The sequence below is a fragment of the Chanodichthys erythropterus genome, chromosome 19, assembly GCF_024489055.1.
Source record: "Chanodichthys erythropterus isolate Z2021 chromosome 19, ASM2448905v1, whole genome shotgun sequence".
In the NCBI taxonomy this organism is placed as follows: domain Eukaryota; kingdom Metazoa; phylum Chordata; class Actinopteri; order Cypriniformes; family Xenocyprididae; genus Chanodichthys; species Chanodichthys erythropterus.
Window position 1 is genome coordinate 27,036,539 of NC_090239.1, and position 20,909 is coordinate 27,057,447.

Consider the following 20,909-nt stretch of genomic DNA (forward strand, 5'->3'; position numbering starts at 1 on the left):
TTTGATCTCCATATACATTTACATATATATATCTTCCAAGGGGTTTTTTCCCTCCTAGGACTTTTTTCCCAGTGCTAGCACGCTGGGTTTTTCTCCTAGGGGGTTTTTTCCACCCCTGGAAGTCAGCCGACATTGGCTTAATGTAGCACCATCTTGTATATGTTACATATTACCACGCTTGTTTGTACAGTTTTAACCACTTCCCTTTTTTTCTGTGCTTCTAATATGTAAAGCTGCTTTGAAACAATTACCAATTGTAAAAGCGCTATATAAATAAATTTGACTTGACTTGACTTGACCAAAGCCAACATTTTATCCACTGACAGCTGTGTTGATTCTCTCTTGGGATAAACTTAAGTTTACAGCAGAGCAGACTCATATGGTGGCTGAGAGAGCTCAATGCCCTGGAACTGAAAAAACAAACACCATACAATTAAGAAAACTTCATAATTTTGACAACACATGTGCTGCGAATACTCACAATTAGGGCTGTCAAGCGATTAATCGCATCCAACATAAAAGTTTGTGTTTACATAATATGTGTGTTTAATGTGTATATTTATTATGTATAGGCCTATATAAATACACACACATACATGTATATATTTAATAAATATTTATATACATATTTTTATTTATATGTAATTTATATTATATATAAGTATTTTAAATATAAGTATAATGTATTTGTGTTAAATATATACATGCTTGTGTGTGTATTTATATATACATTATAAATATACACTGTACACACACATATTATGTAAACACAAACTATTTTGGGGATGCGATTAATTGCGATTAATCATTTGACAGCACTACTCACAATGCAACCAAATACAGAACATCCCTGCAAATAGTCAAATGGAAATGTTTCAAGCGGACCCAAACAAGTGACGAACCTGGCTGGGACATGCTTATTGTTCAATATCTAGTCTTCAGTGGTGTTACGTTGACAAGTTTTTTGTTTATTTTAATATCCTGATCATATGTGCTTTGTGAGTATTTCTAGCTCTTTTCTGTATTTGGTTGCGTTGTGAGTATTTGCAGCACATGTGTTGTCAAACTGATTGAAGATCATTCTGAGTTTGCTGATGTTTTTCTATTTGCATGTGTTTTCTTCAGTCGCAGAGAGTTGAGCTCCCTCGGCCACCGTAGACTCCTGCATTTTGCCTCCTCTTGTTGCACTTGATAAAACAGCTTCAACACGGTGATTGAAGAACAGAAGGAATTTATTAGTAGTAATATTTTACAAAAATGTTGTTTTATTGATGTCAGCTCTCACACATGACCTTCGTCTAACTTCCGCTGACATCCATGTGAGGCTGCTGCTGTACCTAGGCCAACAGAAAAGATACAAAATAAATTAAAGTCTAAAATGTACCAGCAAAGCATAGTTCAGACCAGGACTTGCTATCCTGTAGGAGTTCATGATGAAACTTCTGGAGGTTTATTGAATTGAATGCATATAATTAAAACTGACCAATTCAATTAAGTTAATGTTGGTGTTTAGCTGACAAAAAAAAGTCCTGATTTAGATAAACTTACCAGAAACAATCACTCAGCTTGCCATGACATGTTTTATAAAAGCTTGGAGAAAGAACAATAAGATTAGCTTCAATGAGAAACTTCATGTCATTCATTTTGTCAGTAGAGGGAAGTCTTGAGTTACTCTTCTTACCCTCATAGTTGATACAACCATTTGTGTCCTCTTGCCCTGCCAGCAACTGATTCACTTCACCCTCGGACAACCTCTCACCTGAAATTCAGCAGGTGTTCCAGTGAGCAAAATTATACATTTTTAGGTCTCAATGTTTTCAAAATTTGACCACACTGGTCAACGATTGTCAAATGGATTTGCCATATTTTTCCTCCATAACTCCATACCCAAAGTAGCAAGCACATGACGGAGTTCAGCCCCCATGACTGTTCCATTGCCTTCCTTGTCAAAGACCCGAAGGCCCTCTACAAAATCTTCAAATGTTCCCCTTTCAGTAGACTTGGAAACTTGTTGAAACATAGCCAGGAAAGTCTCAAAGTCGACCAGTTTGGATTCCATCTCTGAATGACACAATTTAAATAAAGCAATTTGTAGATTCTTAGTTTTGACAATCTGAGATAAACATTCTTTAAAGGGATAGAAGAAAGAAAATCACACAGGTTTGAAACAACAAGACAATCCCCCGGTTTCACAGACAAGGCTCAAGCTAGTCCCAGACTAAAATGCATGATTGAGCTGTTTTAACTGAAAGTAACTTGCACTGACATATCTTAAAATGTATCAGTGCCATTGTTTTGTCTCTCCTAAGGCATTTTCATAAAAGCTACTTAAATGTCCTAATTGAATGTCCTAAGGCCTAACCCTGGCTTAAATCTAAGCCCTTTCTGTGAAACCGAGCCAATGAGTGTGAACTATCCCTGTAAGCTTCAATAGCACAAAAAGGTTTGATCCTGAAGGATCCCATGGGACCAGGAAAGTGATAGCTTTTTTTTATACCTTCAGGCTTTGGTTTCCCTAGAACATTCAAGACTTGAGCATTAGTTGGGTTCAGGCCCAAAGCTCTCATCACATCCCCACACTGAGCTAGTGATATCTTCATCTCCCCTGAGGGAGTCCTGGCAAACAACAGGAAAGCTTCTTTGAACTCTGGATAAGTGCAAAATAACATAAACAAATTAGTTTATTTAAAATTAAGTTAATCAGGTGACCTTTTTAGGCTATTTCTTACCTTCAAGCTGTTCAGCACTGAGATTAGCCTGAAACCCAGAACAAGAGATTTTTTTAGGTGTTTGTACTGTAGTTGTTTATGATTTGGAATTTGCACTATATGTCATCAGTAAAATATATAGATGCAGACTCGCACTTGAAATCTTGATCACTGCTGATCTACTCTGTCCTTTACTGCACAGAGGTTAGTGGCATACAGTAAGTTAAATAACACTCTGGCAGTTGTTCTGCCATTGTTTTTCCTGGCACCAAGAGTAAACTCCCCTCAAAGATCGCAGTCTGTTTATGAGATCATTTCATCCATATCTGTCTCCCTAGGGAGTCTAACTTAGGAAGTGCATGAATAATGTGGTCAGTGGGGCGACCTCAGCAGCAGGTGTGTGTAGATCCATGTAAAGAACATCCACTGGAATCCTGCCATGAAGCAGTATATATTGTAGAGTCCATGTCGAGGCAATTACAACTGCTTTTCAAAATAAATGATCCAGCAATGAAGACATGAGATTGATTAAATATTTATTGAGCACATTAATATTAATGACCTTAGAGAATTGTGTTGCACCATATTGGTTATTGGCCAGTGTTTTTATAAATGTATTGGCTCATATTGGATATTTATTAATTTTCCACCATCATCTTGTACTAACTTGAAGGGATAGTGATTTAGGTGCACATGAGTTAGTTCTTGTGCTCAACTTTTATTAATCTTGCTGTGCATTATAATGTTATGCCTTAAAGGGTTAATTCAGACAAAAATAAAATTACTCACCCTCATGTCATTCCACACCCGTAAGACTTTTGTTCATCTTCGGAATCTTTTTGATGAAATCTGAGCAATTTCTGTCCCTCATTGACAGCTACACTCTAAAAAATGCTGGGTTTAAAATAACCCAAGTTGGGTTGAAAATGGACAAACCCAGCTGGTGGGTTAAACGTTTGCCCAACCTGCAGGGTAGTTTTATTTAACTTAAAAATTACTGTATTATTTGCTTAAAATGTAGCCAAAATATGTTGGAAATTATATTTACTTATATGTTTAATAAATGGACATTTATTAATAAGTTTAATCAATAATTAAACAATAAACATTTATTAAATTGCTTATTAATAAATGTTCACCTATTGATTATTATTGTTGCCTACTAATTACGTGTCTGATTTTTAATTTCCAACCTATTTTGGATTCGTTTTAAGCCAGCTATATATTAATTATGAAACAATAGTTGGGTTAAATAAAACTGCCCAACACGTTGGGCAAACATTTAACCCAACCACTGGGTTAAAACAACTTAATTGCTGAGTTTGTCCATTTCATAAAGAGATTGTAAAACTAATCCAAATGAATTGAGTGGTTTAGTCCAAATTTTCTGAAGAGACTTTATATGATGAACAGATTGAATCCAGGCTTTTATTCACATATAAATATTCATCAATGCACATATCATTTGTCATAAACGGAAGCTCAAGCATGTTTGCTTGATGTGCAAGAACCAATTAGGTTATTTCTCATTTCTCATGGTGTCAAGCAGGTTCAGTTAAGTTTCTGTTTATGTTCGCTGATCAGTGTTGATCAAATATGTGAATAATGACGTATGTTCATCATACAAAGCAATTGTGTCTCGTCAGAAAATTTGAACTAAACCACTAAATTCATATGGATTAGTTTTACGATCTGTTTAGTTGCGCAGCTGTCAACGGAGGATCATAAATCTCTCAGAATTCATTAAAAAAATATCTTCATTTAAATAGTAAATGAGTAAATGAGTAATAAATGACAGAATTTTCATTTTTGGGTGAAGCATAATATGTATTTTAGTTTTAGTGAAAAGTGTATTTATTTGGAAAGAATATCAAATATCAGTATGCCCTATATTTCAAATATAGATTATGTGTTTTAAAAGCTTTTTGTCACTGTGCCTAATTTGAACTTAACACTAAGTTTGACAACCCAAATGCCTGGCAATAGATTCATAAGCTTAATCATTTACCCCCATCCATCCATAATTAAATTAATATAAAACATTGTATGCATTTAAATGTAGACGTCACCCATTATTGTGGGCTCATCAATCCAGGCCATCAGACAACTGAAATACCCTAAGATAACATTATACAACTATGATACTTACTACAGCAGCATTTGGAAGAGAAGCTAGTGCGTTGGTTGGTTCTGGGGCTGCTGCCACTGGGGCTGGCCCAGGTGCAGGGCTGGCTTTTTCAGGAGCATTTGTAGCTGACTCTGGCGTTGCAGTTGGGGCAGAAGCAACCGTTTCCAGTGCTGCTGATGCTGGTTCTGCTGTTGCGGGTGCTGGTTCTTCCTTTGGAACTGGGGTTTGTTTTCCTTCTTTTTTGGGCACTTGCTTTTGTGAAGCCATGGTGGTCTAATCACAGTAAGTAATCTAGCCTTATTCAAATGTTTGACTGCTGGTGAATGGTACGGATTGGAGCCCTAAATGTTATATACCCAACCCTACCTCCCTAAATCTGCTGCACCTCCCCAATATTACTCATATTTCTAAAAAAGGAAAGAATGCTGTGACTCATCTATTAAATGTCGCAGGATACAAATCCCCTCCCTACTTCATATTGTCACCTTTTTCTGCCTATTCAGAGCAACGTCATCCATATTCCTCTCCACCTGTATGTGAGTATTTTCTATGCATTAAGCACTATAGATGGGTTAGTGGATATGACATTTTGTGTTCTGCTACTTAATATCATCATCATCATCATTGTGACATTAAAAGCAGTAAGGATAACAGCTGTAGGTTTAGGGATAATGTACAGGGTCGCTGCTTTTAATAGACACAAAGGTTGCAGCTTAACCGTACCCTCAGACATTAACACCTCATTCACACCTGCTCCACTTTTCCAAAACATGTGTTTTTCTTTGGCCCTGTGAACTTTTGGGCACACTCTAATTAGTGAATTAACTGCTAACAATGTCCAACCATAGACACATACGTCATGGACAATTATTTTTCTGAAAGTCATCTCCAACATCTTTTATGTTTTTCCACAACATCTCACGTGATTTTTGATAACATTGTGATGGAAATTATGGCTCCTCCGTGGTAACCCAGCAAACGACGTTGCCGTCTGACCAATGTTTGCTGGGAACCAACTAAACTAACTTTTGGTAAAACTTTATAGACCTTAGTCAGGTTAGATCCATATTTAAAGGTGCCATCAAATTGAAAATTTAATTTACCTCGGCATAGTTGAATAACAAGAGTTCAGTACATGGAAATGACATACATTGAGTCTCAAACTCCATTGTTTCCTCCTTCTTATATAAATCTCATTTGTTTAAAAGACCTCAGAAGAACAGGCGAATCTCAACATAACACCGACTGTTACGTAACAGTTGGGATCATTAATATGTACGCCCCCAATATTTGCATATGCCAGCCCATGTTCAAGGCATTACACAAGGGCAGTCAGTATTAACGTCTGGATCTGTGCACAGCTGAATCATCAGACTAGGTAAGCAAGCAAGGACAATAGCGAAAAATGGCAGATGGAGCGATAATAACTGACATGATCCATGATTACATGATATTTTTAGTGATATTTGTAAATTGTCTTTCTAAATGTTTCGTTAGCATGTTGCTAATGTACTGTTAAATGTGGTTAAAGTTACCATCGTTTATTACTGTATTCACAGAGACAAGAGCCGTCGCTATTTTCATTATTAAACACTTGCAGTCTGTATAATGCATAAACACAACTTCATTCTTTATAAATCTCTCCAAGAGTGTAGCATTAGCCGTTAGCCACGGAGCACTATCAAACTCATTCAGAATCAAATGTAAACATCCAAATAAATACTATACTTATGTGTAAGGATCCATTTTGAGGGTTATATTAGCTGTGTGAACTTTGTTTATGCAACAATAGAATCGAGAGCTCGGGAGGGGGCGGAGAGCGCGAGCAATTAAAGGGCCAGCAGCATGAATCGGTGCATAGTTAATGATGCCCCAAAATAGGCAGTTAAAAAAAATTATTTAAAAAAAATCTATGGGGTATTTTGAGCTGAAACTTCACAGACACATTCAGGAGACACCTTAGACTTATATTACATCTTGTAAAAAAAAAAAAACGTTCGATGGCACCTTTAACAATTGACAAGAATGAAAAGAAGGCTCTGAAGGATAGAATTACAGTGCATTCGATACATTTAATTTTAATTTGTTTAAACATTTTGTCATTTTCAAATTCTCACTTTCATCCCTCAGAACATCTCTCTCTCTCTGAATATTGTATGAATGTATCTTTCTGCTCATGATTGTCTTCTTTCAGCCTATCCTCAGCTCCTCAGGGAAAGGACATGCTTTAAAAATGGATGGATAAAGTGGCATGGTCCATCTGCACCATACAAAATAATCTTTACTGCTGTCCACACAATTACAAGCAAATAAATCTGTTAAATTCCAAATCCTGTAAGACACAATAAACTGGATTAAAAACATTTTTTTTTTTTTTTTAATCAAAACTTTCCAAAATGTGTTTAATTACACTGAAAAACAATCAAATGGTTTGGAGGGACTTTGTCATTTGCATACCTCTGAAGTAATGCCATCCTTTTAACTCAGAAGACGTGATATACGTTCACTCATGCAGTAAATAGTGCTGTCTAAAAGACGCATTTATCCTCCCTAGTGTGATGGAGCAGGTAGGTAGAAGATGGATGACTGCCTTGAACATCAAGGTAGACACAAATACAAAAACAGCCCATTTTTGTTTAGTATTACAGTTTTCTTTTCAACTGCTTACACACAAAATCCTTACTTGTCACACAATTTCTGAAACCTGACTCTCAAACACAAGAACCACACACCAAATCTGCAAAACTATACACTAATTCTCGGCCTTCAACTCACTTTTCAATTTCATAAAACACTTTTTGCAAAACACAACACAAATTGTTGAAGTATTTCTTTTCTTTCGTACTGTGTAATACTATATCCACAAACACAAATGCTTACAGTAAAAAAATAGTTTGGTTTCAATCTTGCTTTCATGTTTACTGTGAATTTTTCAACATCTCTCTGTCAAGTACTCTCAGTCTTGTACAGAAATGCACATAGGAGCTCATGAAAGATGAGCTTTAGGTTTTGAATAACTGTGTGTATATGATATATCCAAAAATTGAATATTATGGCAAAGCTGTTTGCAACATAAGATGTGTTTGTGATATTTTGAATGCAGTGCTTCATTTTGCAAGAGATGTGAGGCAATTAGCATTTTGTGTGTGCAATTCTTGGATTTGTATGTAAAGTTTTGAAAATGTGTGTAAGCAGTTGGGATCATTTCAAAATTAAGGTTCTATTAGGTGCAGAATGTTGTAAAAATAATTGAAAGAAACCTTTTTTTTTTTTAGTAGCCTACCTAAATTTGTTTTAAAATAACAAAGACACTTTAATGTCGTGAGGTGAGAAGGGCCCTGTACACCCTAAAAAAGTGGGCTGTGCCATCTGGGTATATCTCACCATCTGCTGCATGAAATAGGTTGGAGAGATAGATGAGAATTACTGTGAATGAGCACTGGGATATGTGTGTACTGACAAAAACAGCAGGCAATCGAGCTACACTTTATGTTGGTCAACATAACTGACCTAGTTACTTTAGACCAAGAATTATTTACATCGGTGACTTGAGTAGAATAAACATCATGGACCTTAATCATGGTTTTATCATCTGGACTCTTTTAGTTACATGTGAAGGGGTAAGTTATCTGTTATCTTTTTCACTGAAATAGCTATTTCAGAAGATCAATGTTTCTGTGAAGTTCTTATAGCACTTATGCTTTTCAGGTGAAGACAGTTCATCCTGAATGTTCTATAGTGTTGCATCTGCAAAAGAAAGAAGCTGAATGTCGGCTCAAAATGGGTTTAACACAGTCTTTGTTAAACTTTAACGCTACAGATACAGGTGAGCAGGTTACAGATGAACACTGATACTCAAAACATTTCATCAAGATGTCGACTCACACTCTTGATCCTTTGATTTTATCATGTAATTTGCATAAATGAATATCCTCAGGCTATCTCCACCTTAAATAGCTATTCAGTTTGGCATTTATGCCACCTGAAAGTTAAGCGAGAAATAGATACTTACTCTGTAAATGCATATTGTATGTACAGTGCATAACGTGCACATCTGTACATAAAGAATCTGATCTAGATCTAAATTGCTTTTTTTTTGTTTTGTTCATTTATTCATTTTTATTTTCTTTCATTTTACTTAATTTTCTGTTTTTTCTTGTGTGTTTGTACACACTTGGTGAATAAAACTCATTCTGATTCTGATAAATAACAAATATGGGACTAACTAAGAATAAAGCATTTGTTCTTTCAGCTCTTTCAATTCCCTTTTAAATACTGAAATTCAACCTGCATTGTTACAGGGATAGTTCACCAAACAGACCAAAATTCAAGTTGTTAATCAGGCAATCTTTTCAATCTTGCTTGCCATAGTCTGTTCCTTTTCATTGTATTTTTTTATGAAACATCTGTATGGAACTATAAGATGCATTACTATAAGACACACTCAAAAAAAAAAAAAAAAAAAAAAAAAAGCTTCTAGCTGTTTGCTTGGTTTATTTAAATAAAATAAACTGAAGCAATCCAAATCTTTAGTTTTTTACTTAATTGTCATCTGCACTCAATTTAATTAAATGAAATTAAATTTGTAAAATGTTAAGTGAACTTAAACCATTTGGGTTGGGACTACATGAATCATTTCTGTTGCATTGATTGAATCCACTTGGCAGTGGATTTCTAGATCCCAGCATGCTTTTCATAGGGATAGATCGGGAGAGTAGATGTTGAAATTAAGTGCTGTTTAATGTGTTTTTAGTAAAGGGAAAGGCTTGTAGTGTTTAATGTTTAGTTATGCTGGATATTTAAAAGAGTGTCTATGTTGAAATTTTTTTGGTTACCACTGTGCTGAAGAGTAGAGCTTATTGTTAGGGCGTGGGTGGTGACATTAAACTATCATGCATGTTCTTTTACTCATTGAGCCATTGCTTTGTTGTAATCACTTCAGTGATAGGTAACTTCTTGTTCCTTATATTCACATGCTATAGCTATAAAAAGTTATGTATGAACATGTTCCAGGCTAGCTATTTATTGTAACTTGAAGTAAGATTAATTGATTACAGTGCTGCTCTTCTGCATATGCAGATAAAGCCATCTGCATACATCTAGCTCCGCCCCGCATCAGACAATCATGGAACTCTCATGTGCACAACAGCTAACCACAACCTAAGCTTCACTCTTCACCATAATGGTAACCACAGCAACTGAAGAATTTATGTTTATACAACAAGACTACAATAAATCAGTCCAAACTAATTATTATTTGTTGGGAAATTATAAATCAATTTCATGGAAATGTTTTCCTTAAAGGATTAGTTAACTTTCAAATAAAATCTTCCTGATAATTTACTCACCCCCATGTCATCCAAGATGTCCATGTTCTTCTTTCTTCAGTCGAAAAGAAATTGAGGTTTTTGATGAAAACATTCCAGGATTATTCTCCTTATAGTGGACTTCAATGGTCTCCAAACGGTTGAAGGTCAAAATTACAGTTTCAGTGCAGCTTCAAAGGGCTTTAAATGATACCAGACGAGGATTAAGGGTCTTATCTAGCAAAACAATCAGTCATTTTCAAAAAAAAAAATGTCAATGTATATACTTTACATAAACAAATGCCTTCCAAGTGCTTCCGCCAACACTGCACTTCCGTATTCTTCAAAACGCTTACGCTGTATGTCCTACACCTTCCCTATTCTACTTACGGAACGAACGCAGCGCCAGTTGCATTTTTTCCATTTTGAAGAATACAGAAGTGCGGTTTTGGCGGAAGCAGTTGGAGATCAGGCGATCATTTGTCGATCATTAGGCGATCACGCGATGCTGATGTTGTTAACATTAACAATTTGAGAACAAAGAATAACAATAGTAATAATAATTTGCATGGCTCGATGTGATCTGAGCTAAGTGATCTTTAGTTATAATCACCATTTGCACCGCAATTTTGTAATGTTTTTTTCTCAGTTGATCAGAACAAAAGTGACATGTTACTTACTTATTCAGATTAAATTTTCTAGTGAAAATCCTACTTTTGGCCATACTTCCAAGACACAGAATCTGTGAATCTGAAGTACAGTATCCACACCGGTGTGGTGACTGACAGCAAACATTAGATTCATCCGCGCTGAGGAGCCGTGCCGATGCACAACCCACGTAAAGATGATAATTCCGCAAATAACTGCAATTGCAGGTTTCAAACAGAGATGATGACAAAGAGGCAAAACTTACGGACTGCAGTTTTAATTCAATTACCTTCAATGAACAAACTTTTTTCTTTTCTTTTTTTGAGTGCAACATGAATCATTTATTCGCATTAACAAATATAGGAATTCACAAAAAACATACTTCTGATGATGAGAATCATTTTAATGTAACTGATAATTTGATAAAGAATAAAAATCTTTAAATTGTACCACTGTGGATGTCTTCAGGTTGTCTGGCTGAGTGGGATGGTGTGAATTGCTGGCCTGCAGTCAGTGTAGGAGAGAGATTCTCAGTGTCTTGCCCACCTCCTCTCATGAACTCCCATGGTAAAGTCAGGACCAGCTACAAAACGTCAACACATTGTTCTCTTTCTATGAATGTGGCCATTAAGTCCAATGAATACAGTAAATGTAAAATAATTATTTTTGATTGACTTCTTAGAGCTGATCACCCGCACCTGCACTACTGAAGGATGGAGTAGGCTAAGTGTGCCCTATTACAGTGCTTGCTTTCAGGACAACAGCACAGAGCAGGAGGACACTGGACACAGAGTAAAAACCTTTAAGAAATCTTTTGATATTATATGAATGTATCAGAATGCTATGGATTATTGTGCTTCTGGATGGGTTCTAGGATCCATGTTGCTTTACTGTGGAAAGTGAAGTGTGTAATTTTTTTACCTCCAGCGTCACCAAACAAAAATTATATGTTTTCAAACAGGTTTCCTCCTCCATTTGGCTTTTTTTTCTTTCCTTTTTTTAATTTTGGTTATGTGTGAGAAATGCTACTTGGTTTGGTATTTTAATGGATACAATGGCATCCATACATATTTAAGCACGGCTTATGTGTCCAAATACATTTTTGGGCCACTGTATATTTTTCTCCACAAATTTGTTGACTAACCTGCGTTTTGGTAAGATTGACCAATTTTAATATCCTATTTGGTTTATATTTTACTATTGTTAAATGATCTGTTAATACTAAAATAAAAATTTAAATAACGCTGAATTTTACCTTTTTAAAAAAAACTTTTTTTAAATGTTATTTTTTACATGTTCAGTATTCATTGATCATATTAGGTAATCAATATCAGTTTTCAAGCATGAGCTCATGTTCAGTCAGTGTGTGCAGTAGCATGCCGTGAAAATGTGCATTAAGCATTCAGTATTAAACAGTGTGCAAATCATGATGTGAATAAGGTAGGTTTAAGTAAACTCAAACTACAGTCATGGACAAGTTTTGAGAATGACACAAATATTAATTTTCACAAAGTCTGCTGCTTCAGTGTTTTTAGATCTTTTTGTGAAATGTTACTATGGTATTGTAACACAGTTCGTAAATGTGGGAAGAAGGAGGCGGGAACCGGCGAGCATTCAACGTAACTTTAATATAAAATAAACAAAGAACAAAACGAAAGTAATACCGGCAGACCCTCGCGGACGTCTGCCGGCCACACAAACATAATAAAACATAAAATAAAGTCCAGGCCTGGTCCTCTCTCGTCCTTCACTGTAGTCGCTCCTCCTTTTATGCTCCTGGAGCTCCTCCGTGAGGGACCCAAAGCCGGTGCGCCTCCCAGGTGAAGCTCATTAACACTCGCGCCACCGGCCTCGCGCCGTTCCCTTACGGCTCTCGCCCGCCCTGGTCGCTACAGGTATACTTAAGTATAATTCCAAGCATTTCATAAGTGTCAATTATTGACAATTACATTAAGTTTATGCAAAGAGTCAATATTTGCAGTGTTGACCCTTCTTATACAAGACCTTTGCAATTGGCCCTGGCATGCAGTCAATCAACTTCTGGGCCACATCCTGACTGAAGGAAGCCCATTCTTGCATAATCAATGCTTGGAGTTTGTCAGAATTTGTGGGTTTTTTGTTTGTCTACCCGCCTCTTGAGGATTGACCACAAGTTCTCAATGGGATTAAGTTCTGGGGAGTTTCCTGGCCATAGACCCAATATTTCGATGTTTTGTTCCCCCAGCCACTTAGTTATCACTGTTGCCTTATTGCAAGGTACTCAATCATGCTGGAAAAGGCAGGAGGGTGTTTTTGTGTCATTCTTTATTCATGGCTGTATTCTTAGGCAAAATTGTGAGTGAGCCCACTCCCTTGGCTGAGAAGCAACCCCACACATGAATGGTCTCAGGTGTGAGTGCATTAGCACACAGTGAGGCGAAGACTTTTGGAGTCCCTGCAAACAAGCCTGAGAATTTGCTCATTGGCAAAACATTGGCCCCTTAACACTGACCCTGCACTGGCAGCCCTCACTTTGCCACCAGGAATCCCTCACTGGGCCCACACAGGGCCCACACTATTAATCTACAACAATAAATAAGGCAGCACAGGGTGCCATACATTTACCATTAATGAAAATAACGGTTAAAGATCAATAAAAAAGTAATGGTCAATGACTGGCAGGGACATCTGCCACTCAAATATTCCCTAAATCATACTCTGTAAAATGTAAATCTCTTTGAATCTGACCACAACAAGATGATTGAATCATCAATAAGTAATCAACTTCATCTGACCATAATTTCTCTTGCAATTTTGGCTAAAACAAATGTGCTTCAGAAACATGCAGTTACAGCAGCCAGAGAACAACTGATGCTGAAAAGTCAAGGGTCAAGAGCCCAACTAAAGCAAACGCTCACCTCCATAACGGTGACTTCAAAATTGACTGTTTTCAATAAAACATCAACATCTAAAGGCAGGAACACACCAAGCCGACGCTGACAAACTGGTGGCGACGGAAGCAGACTGCAGGGTTGGCTCATGCCGCCAGCGTCTGGGTCCAAAGTTGGCCTGACACACCAAACCAACGCTCGACAGCCGACGGCCAAGTAGCACATCCGTTCTGCGCCTGCGTAAGATGAAATGACTTTCTGTACCAGCAGGTGGCAGTAGCTGAACAGCCAATCAGAATGATCAGATGGCCCAACGGACCGACAATCTCCGATGTTGATTCAACATGTCGAATTGGCCGAAAAAAAGCAGACGAGGAACAACTTCAGCCGACGGTGTGGAACACACTGAGAAAACGTAGTCGGCCGACCGTCAAAAACCGCCCAGTGGCCGACCGTCGGCTTGGTGTGTTCCTGCCTTAAAAGTTTTGTATGGAAGAAATAGTCAAACTGGATTGTAAAAAGTACATACATTTGTATGTAATTTAAGAAAACAGATAATACTGTATAAAAATACAGCCAAACAGAGCATGGGAAATGAAAATGTGCTGCCTACACAAAACCTGCATGGGCCCAAAGTTACAAAAGTTTCTTTGGGCCATCATGGGCTTAATGTGGGCAGTCCACTAGTATGGGCTGCTCCAGAAAAAAGGTTGTCCGGATGAAAAAAAGGTGAGTGCTACCATCAGTCCTGTGTCATGCCAACAGTAAAGCATCCTGAGACCATTCATGTGCCAAAGGAGTGGGCTCACTCACAAGTTTGCCTAAGAACATAGCCAGGAATAAAGAATGGTACAAAAACATCCTCCGAGAGCAACTTCTCCCAATCATCCAAGAACAGTTCATTGACGAACAATGCCTTTTCCAGCATTATGGAGCACCTTGCCATAAGGCAACAGTGATAACTAAGTGGCTCGGGGAACAAAACATCGAAATTTTACGTCCATGGCCAGGAAACTCCCCACACCTTAATCCCATTGAGAACTTGTGGTCAATCCTCAAGAGACGTGCACAAACAAAAACCCACAAATTCTGACAAACTCCAAGCATTGATTATGCAATGGGCTTCCATCAGTCAGGATGTGGCCCAGAAGTTAATTGATAGCATGCCAGGGCCAATTGCAAAGGTCTTAAAAAAGAAGGATCAACACTGCAAATATTGACTCTTTGCATAAACTTAATGTAATTGTCAATAAAATCTTTGACACTGAAATGCTTGGAATTAAACTTTAGTATACCATAGTAACATCTGACAAAAAGATCTAAAAACACTGAAGCAGCAGACTTTGTAAAAATTAATATTTGTGCCATTTTCAAAACTTTTGGCCATGACTATATTGCTTTAAAGGGATAGTTCACCCAAAAATGAAAATTTGATGTTTATCTGCTTACCCCCAGTGCATCCAAGATGTAGAGGACTTTTTTTCTTCAGTCGAACGCAAATTATGATTTTTAACTGCAACCGCTGCCGTCTGTCAGTCAAATAATAGCAGTGATTGGGAACTTGAACAATAAGAGTCGAAAAAACTTCCATAGACAAATCCAAATTAAACCCTGCGGCTCGTGACGGCACATTGATGTCCTAAGACACGAAACGATCGGTTTGTGCGAGAAACCAAACAGTATTTATATCATTTTTTACATCTAATACACCACTATGTCCAACTTCGTTCAGCTTCCTGTTAGTGAGGTCTGATCGCGCTCTGACAACGGTAGTGATGTCTCGCGCTCATTGAAGTATATGGGCAAGACATCACTTCCGTCTTCAGAACGCGTTTTTTGACCTCACTAACAGGAAGCTGAACGAAGTTGGACATAGTGGTGTATTAGAGGTAAAAAATGATATAAATACTGTTCGGTTTCTCGCACAAACCGATCGTTTCGTGTCTTAGGACATTAATGTGTCGTCACGAGCCGCAGGTTTTAATTTGGTTTGTCTAAGCAAGTTTTATTTACTGTTATAGTTGAAGTTCCCATCTACTGCTATTATTTGACTGACAGACGGCAGCGGTTGCAGTTAAAAATCATAATTTGCGTTCAACTGAAGAAAAAAAGTCACCTACATCTTGGATGCACTGGGGGTAAGCAGATAAACATCTAATTTTCATTTTTGGGTGAACTATCCCTTTAAGCAATTATGCTACAGCAAGAATTTAAATATTGAGAAAAAAAATCACTTTTAAAGAAAATGCTAATAATTACATTAGATTAGATAAAATGGATATTCCAAGATGAATGAAGGGGTTTCTAAACTTGATATTTTCCATTTTACTGTGGAAGCGAGAGTACTTTGCCATGGTGAAGTTGATATACACTGTTGGGTATGGCGTGTCCATTGGCTCTCTCTGTATTGCAGTCCTCATCTTCTGCATCTTTAGGTAATGCTAAGGTTAAACATTCAATTCTTGATTCAGTGCCTTTACTCTTTCATTGTCCTGCTGCATGCTGGAAGTCAATTTTAGTGACATTTCTTGATGTTTGCTTCAAGGAATGCTGATATCATGTAACGGTGTCACATTTTCATTGATCCAACAGAAAGCTTCTGTGTACACGGACCTACATCCACCTCAACCTCTTCTCCACATTCATCCTGAGGGCTTTGGCTGTATTTGTGAAAGATGCTGTGCTATTCGCTGATAAGACAATCAATCATTGCACAGTCTCCACTGTACATTACACCAACAAAATGACTGATAAGATCAATGCAAAATAAATGCCATAGTATAAATCAAATATTCTAAAGTAGGGGTCTCCAAATTCGGTCCTGGAGGGCCACTGTTCTGCAGAGTTTAGCTCCAACTTGTCTCAACACACCTGCCTGGATGTTTCTAGTATGCCTGATTAGACCTTGATAAGCTGGTTCAGGTGTGTTTAGTTGGGGTTGGAGCTAAAGTCTGCAGGACATTGGCCCTCCAGGACCGAGTTTGGAGACCACAGTTCTAAAGCGATCATCTGCTCCTTTATAACTGAATGCTATATTTAATTTGCCAGGTTTTGTGCAAGGCTGTGGTGACGTTCTTCCAGTACTGTGTGTTATCAAATTTCTACTGGCTGCTCATTGAGGGACTTTATCTCCAGACACTGCTAGTGTTCACCTTTGCCCACAGGAGAACATTCTTCTGGTGGTATACTCTTATTGGTTGGGGTAAAACTACATTTTACATTACAGGAAGCATATTTTACACACAAACCACTGATTATATTACAACTTATTCTGAAGTGTTCCTTCATAGATAATCTTCTCTGTTTTACAGGGACTCCATCTGTCGCCGTAACCATCTGGATGTTCCTCAAGCATAAATATGACAATCATGGGTGAGGATGATATTATTATATGAAAGTGTATTAGGACAATTACTGTACGGGGAGTACAGTAAAGATCTGGAGCTAACAGTTACATTTATCTGTGTTTTTTGTGTGTGTGTGTGTGTGTGTGTGTGTGTGTGTGTGTGTGTGTGTGTGTGTGTGTGTGTGTGTGTGTGTGTGTGTGTGTGTGTGTGTGTGTGTGTGTGTGTGTGTTGGTAGGTGCTGGGATGACCTGGACAGTGGCTACTGGTGGATCATCAAAATTCCCATTTTGCTTTCTGTATTTGTAAGTTTATGCAGAATACAAAAATACACTTTCTCCTGTCCCTGTGAAAATATAAGGTATTTTAAATGCTTTAAAGGGTTCACCCAAAAATAAAAATTCTATCATTAATTACTCACCCTCATGTCGTTCCAAACCCGTAAGACTTTTGTTCATCTTCAGAACATTCAGATCAAAAGATTAGATGAAAGATGACAGATCAAAGATTTTTGATGTAATCTGAGAGATTTCTGTCCCTCCACAACTGTCTATGCAAATGCCACTTTGACACTTCAAAAAGTTCATAAAGTGATCATAAAACGAATCCATATGATTTGAGCATGGTCCAAATTTTCTGAGGAGACACGGTCGCTTTATATATTATATTGAACAAATTGAATTGAGGCTTTTAATCACATAAACATTCATCAGCGCACACATCAGATTTGGTAAACGAAAGCTCAAGCATGTTTGCTTGACGTGCGAGAAACACTGAGGTTCGTTCTTGTGTGTTATGAAGCACATTTGAGCTTCCACAAGAGATTTGTTCTCACGCATCAAGCAGGTTCGGTTTGTTTTCTGATCAATGTTTATATGTGAACAAAAGACTAAATTAAAACTGTTCATCATATAAAGTGATGAAGTCTCTTCAGAAAATTCTGACTAAATCACTCAATTCATACGGATTAGTGATCTCTTTATGAACTTTTTGAAGCGTCAAAGTGGTAGTTAAAGTGATAGTACACCCAAATATGAAAATTCTGTCAACATTTACTCACACTCAAGTTGTTCCAAACCTGTATGAGTTTCTTTGTTCTGCTGAACACAAGGGAAGATATTAGGAAGAATGTCAGTTACCAAACAGATCTTCTGCAAAATGCATGCGGTTTTTTATTTTTTTTACAGCTAAACTAGAGGGTTATAATAGCCTCGTTTCCACTGCCGGGCTAAAGGTGGGCGTGCTAATGCGTGTCAGGGCCGGTCGCGTTTCCACTGTCACTTCCGGGGCTTGATCGTGCCTCTCCGGTGCTTCCTCTGTGCCAAAGCCACGGGTTTTTTCGGCCCACCGAAAACCTTGGTCCAAAGCGGTCGAGGTGAAAGGCGGAGCTAATCGTAGTCGGGTGACGGTCTACACGCTGAAATGGGTTGGGTTGTGTGACGTTTGATCAAGGGAGGTGTGTTTAAGGGCGGTTTTTAGATCGGCGCTGCGGAGCTAGCGGACCGACAGTGGAAACGCAACTTGATATTGGCTTCGGTGCAGACCACAGGCCCAGCCCGGCACGCTGTTAGCCCTGGCTCGCACTGGCCCGACAGTGGAAAAGCGGCTATTGTGTACCTTTAAAGAGCCATTTTGATTTCTACTAATGTATTTGGGTTGATTCAGTGATTTAAAAAAATTGTACTTACCAATTAATTTAGATGTTATAATTTTTTTTTCAGTGTTACCAGATGCAGAAAAAAATACACTTAAACATCATATTTTTTTAAATAATTAATTATATTTTTGTACTTTTAAACTTTACAGGTGAACTTTCTGGTGTTTGTTAATATAAGCAGGATGATAGTTGTGAAGGCAAAAACCCCAGTATCAAATGGAGGAGACAGGCGGCTTTACAGGTGAGATGTATTAGATAATTAACATAGAGCCAGAGATTGTATATTATAGGGAGATGAGAGGGTCTGTATCTCTTACCATTGGAGAAAGCGTAACGGCTAACTTAATCATTTGCAGCACCTCTCAGCCTATTGTGTAATGGCAGTGACATGAGTGCCCGTCGTTCAAAACCCCTTCCCTGCGTACCGTGCCTATGCGTACCGCCAGAGCCGGAGCGTTATCATTAGCCATTACGCTTTATTGGCTAAAGGTTGCAGGCTTGCCTTCCGGTGGCTTTGATAGAGCACACTATGGGTATTGTTACCCGACCACGATGTACAGACAGACTGATCCTCGTTTACACGGATCAGTACTACGGGCCAGTAGTTGGCGATGTCACTTTGTAAAGAAAAACATGCACATAACGTCGCCATTTTTACAAAATTGTGTTTTTTGTTGGCTAGTTTACATGGAGATGACAACGGAATAGTTTTCAAAAATTTGCACTTTGAAACCCGTTTTCAAACCTTTGCATTTTTCAAGCCACCAAAATGCCACCGTTATGTCAACGGCCAAAACACCTACAAAGTTGTACGTTTTTTGTTGAAAATGGTGTTGTGTAAATGGCCCCTTTTACTACTATATTTGTGTTTTCATCAATGTTACAGATATGTCACATTAAGTAGCCCTGATCACTTTTATATACCATTTACTTTTTTTTGTTTTTAAATCTAAAATGTGTGTTCACTGTGTTCTTTAGGCGACTGGCTAAGTCAACTCTTCTGCTCATCCCTCTTTTTGGAGTGCATTACATCGTATTTGCTCTGTTTCCGGAGCATGTGGGACTAGAGGCGAGACTCTTCTTTGAACTCGTGCTAGGTTCCTTCCAGGTACTATTCAGGCACTTACAGCTTAATGCAATCTACAGTGCAGCCCAGAAATATCAAATACATTTTAGCCTGCAATACAAAACGAGCAATTAATATGTTTTTAATGAACAGCCGTCTTTAAGAAATAAGCTGTCAAGATTTGTTGTTATTAGGCTATCTTTCTCATTTGAGAGGTGAAGAGCCTATGGCAGTGGTCTCAAACTGCACAGTTTAGCTCCAACCAGCTCCAACTCACACCCTGCTTGGAAGTCTTTAGTAATCCTGAAGACCTTGATTAACTGGATCAGGTGTGTTTGATTAGAGTTGGTGCAAAACTGTGCAGAGCTGTGGCCATCCAGGAATTGAGTTTGAGAGCCATGGAGTCTGTTCGTAAGTGAAACTGTGCCCTCTACTGTAAATGTACTTGAAATACAAAAGCTACAGCGTCTTAATATAGTGTCACTTTTAGATAAAACAATTTTAATCTTTCAGCAAAATGCAGAAATCCATAAAGTCTCAAAGACTCAAAATATTAATTTTGGCATTTCTTTAAAGGGTTTCATTGTGGCATTGTTATACTGCTTCTTGAACAGTGAGGTAAGATCTAATATATTCTTAATAGCATATAAATATATAAAGAAACATTTTGTGACTTTTGTGATCAATTAACTACTGGATTTCATAGGTCCAGAATGAAATAAGGAAAGAGATTGAGAAATACAAGTCCCGAACGGACAACAACACTTTCCAAATGGCAACACAAGACTTTACTGCATAAACTTGAGGACATTTTGTAACGACTGCACTTCAGCTTGCTCTGTCATGTTATGGTATACCACTGTCATGATAACTTCATAAATGTTTTTTCACACATCTCATATGAGTTTTGTAAAAGTACATTATCTATCTGTCTATCTATCTATCTATCTATCTATCTATCTATCTATCTATCTATCTATCTATCTATCTATCTATCTATCTATCTATATATCTATCTATCTATCTATCTATATATACAGCTATGGAAAAAATTAAGAGACCACTTAACATTGATTTCTGAACTTGGAGTGGTCTATGAATTTTTTCCATAGCTGTATATATATATCTATCTATATATATATATATATATATATATATATATATATATATATATACTATATT

At 37.6% G+C, this 20,909-nt stretch overlaps 2 protein-coding genes across 4 annotated transcripts; one reads left to right on the forward strand and one right to left on the reverse strand.

Moving 5' to 3' along the window:
* Nucleotides 1–1,236: 1,236 nt before the first annotated feature.
* On the reverse strand, nt 1,237–5,142 carry zgc:163073 (uncharacterized protein LOC100037358 homolog). Of its 3 annotated transcripts, XM_067368896.1 has the most exons (7): nt 4,858–5,142; nt 2,730–2,757; nt 2,498–2,647; nt 1,888–2,061; nt 1,682–1,759; nt 1,549–1,590; nt 1,237–1,337 (listed from the first exon to the last, which is right to left on the reverse strand). In XM_067368896.1, the coding sequence occupies exons 1-6, from the start codon at nt 5,101–5,103 to the stop codon at nt 1,562–1,564; spliced, it is 705 nt and encodes a 234-aa protein (XP_067224997.1). In that variant the 5' UTR covers nt 5,104–5,142; the 3' UTR covers nt 1,237–1,337; nt 1,549–1,561. The 3 variants fall into 3 exon arrangements, with proteins under 3 accessions (XP_067224997.1, XP_067224994.1, XP_067224996.1); XM_067368893.1 differs by having other exon boundaries at nt 1,549–1,759; XM_067368895.1 differs by lacking the exon at nt 1,237–1,337 and having other exon boundaries at nt 1,539–1,759.
* A 3,260-nt stretch (nt 5,143–8,402) lies between these two features.
* On the forward strand, nt 8,403–20,526 carry ghrhr2 (growth hormone releasing hormone receptor 2). The gene is made up of 13 exons (XM_067369842.1): nt 8,403–8,456; nt 8,545–8,662; nt 11,259–11,357; nt 11,473–11,582; nt 15,998–16,095; nt 16,253–16,385; nt 16,709–16,862; nt 16,972–17,032; nt 17,243–17,309; nt 18,811–18,902; nt 19,640–19,769; nt 20,304–20,345; nt 20,434–20,526. Exons 1-13 carry the CDS (start codon nt 8,403–8,405, stop codon nt 20,524–20,526), a joined length of 1,251 nt encoding a protein of 416 aa, XP_067225943.1.
* Nucleotides 20,527–20,909: the final 383 nt, after the last annotated feature.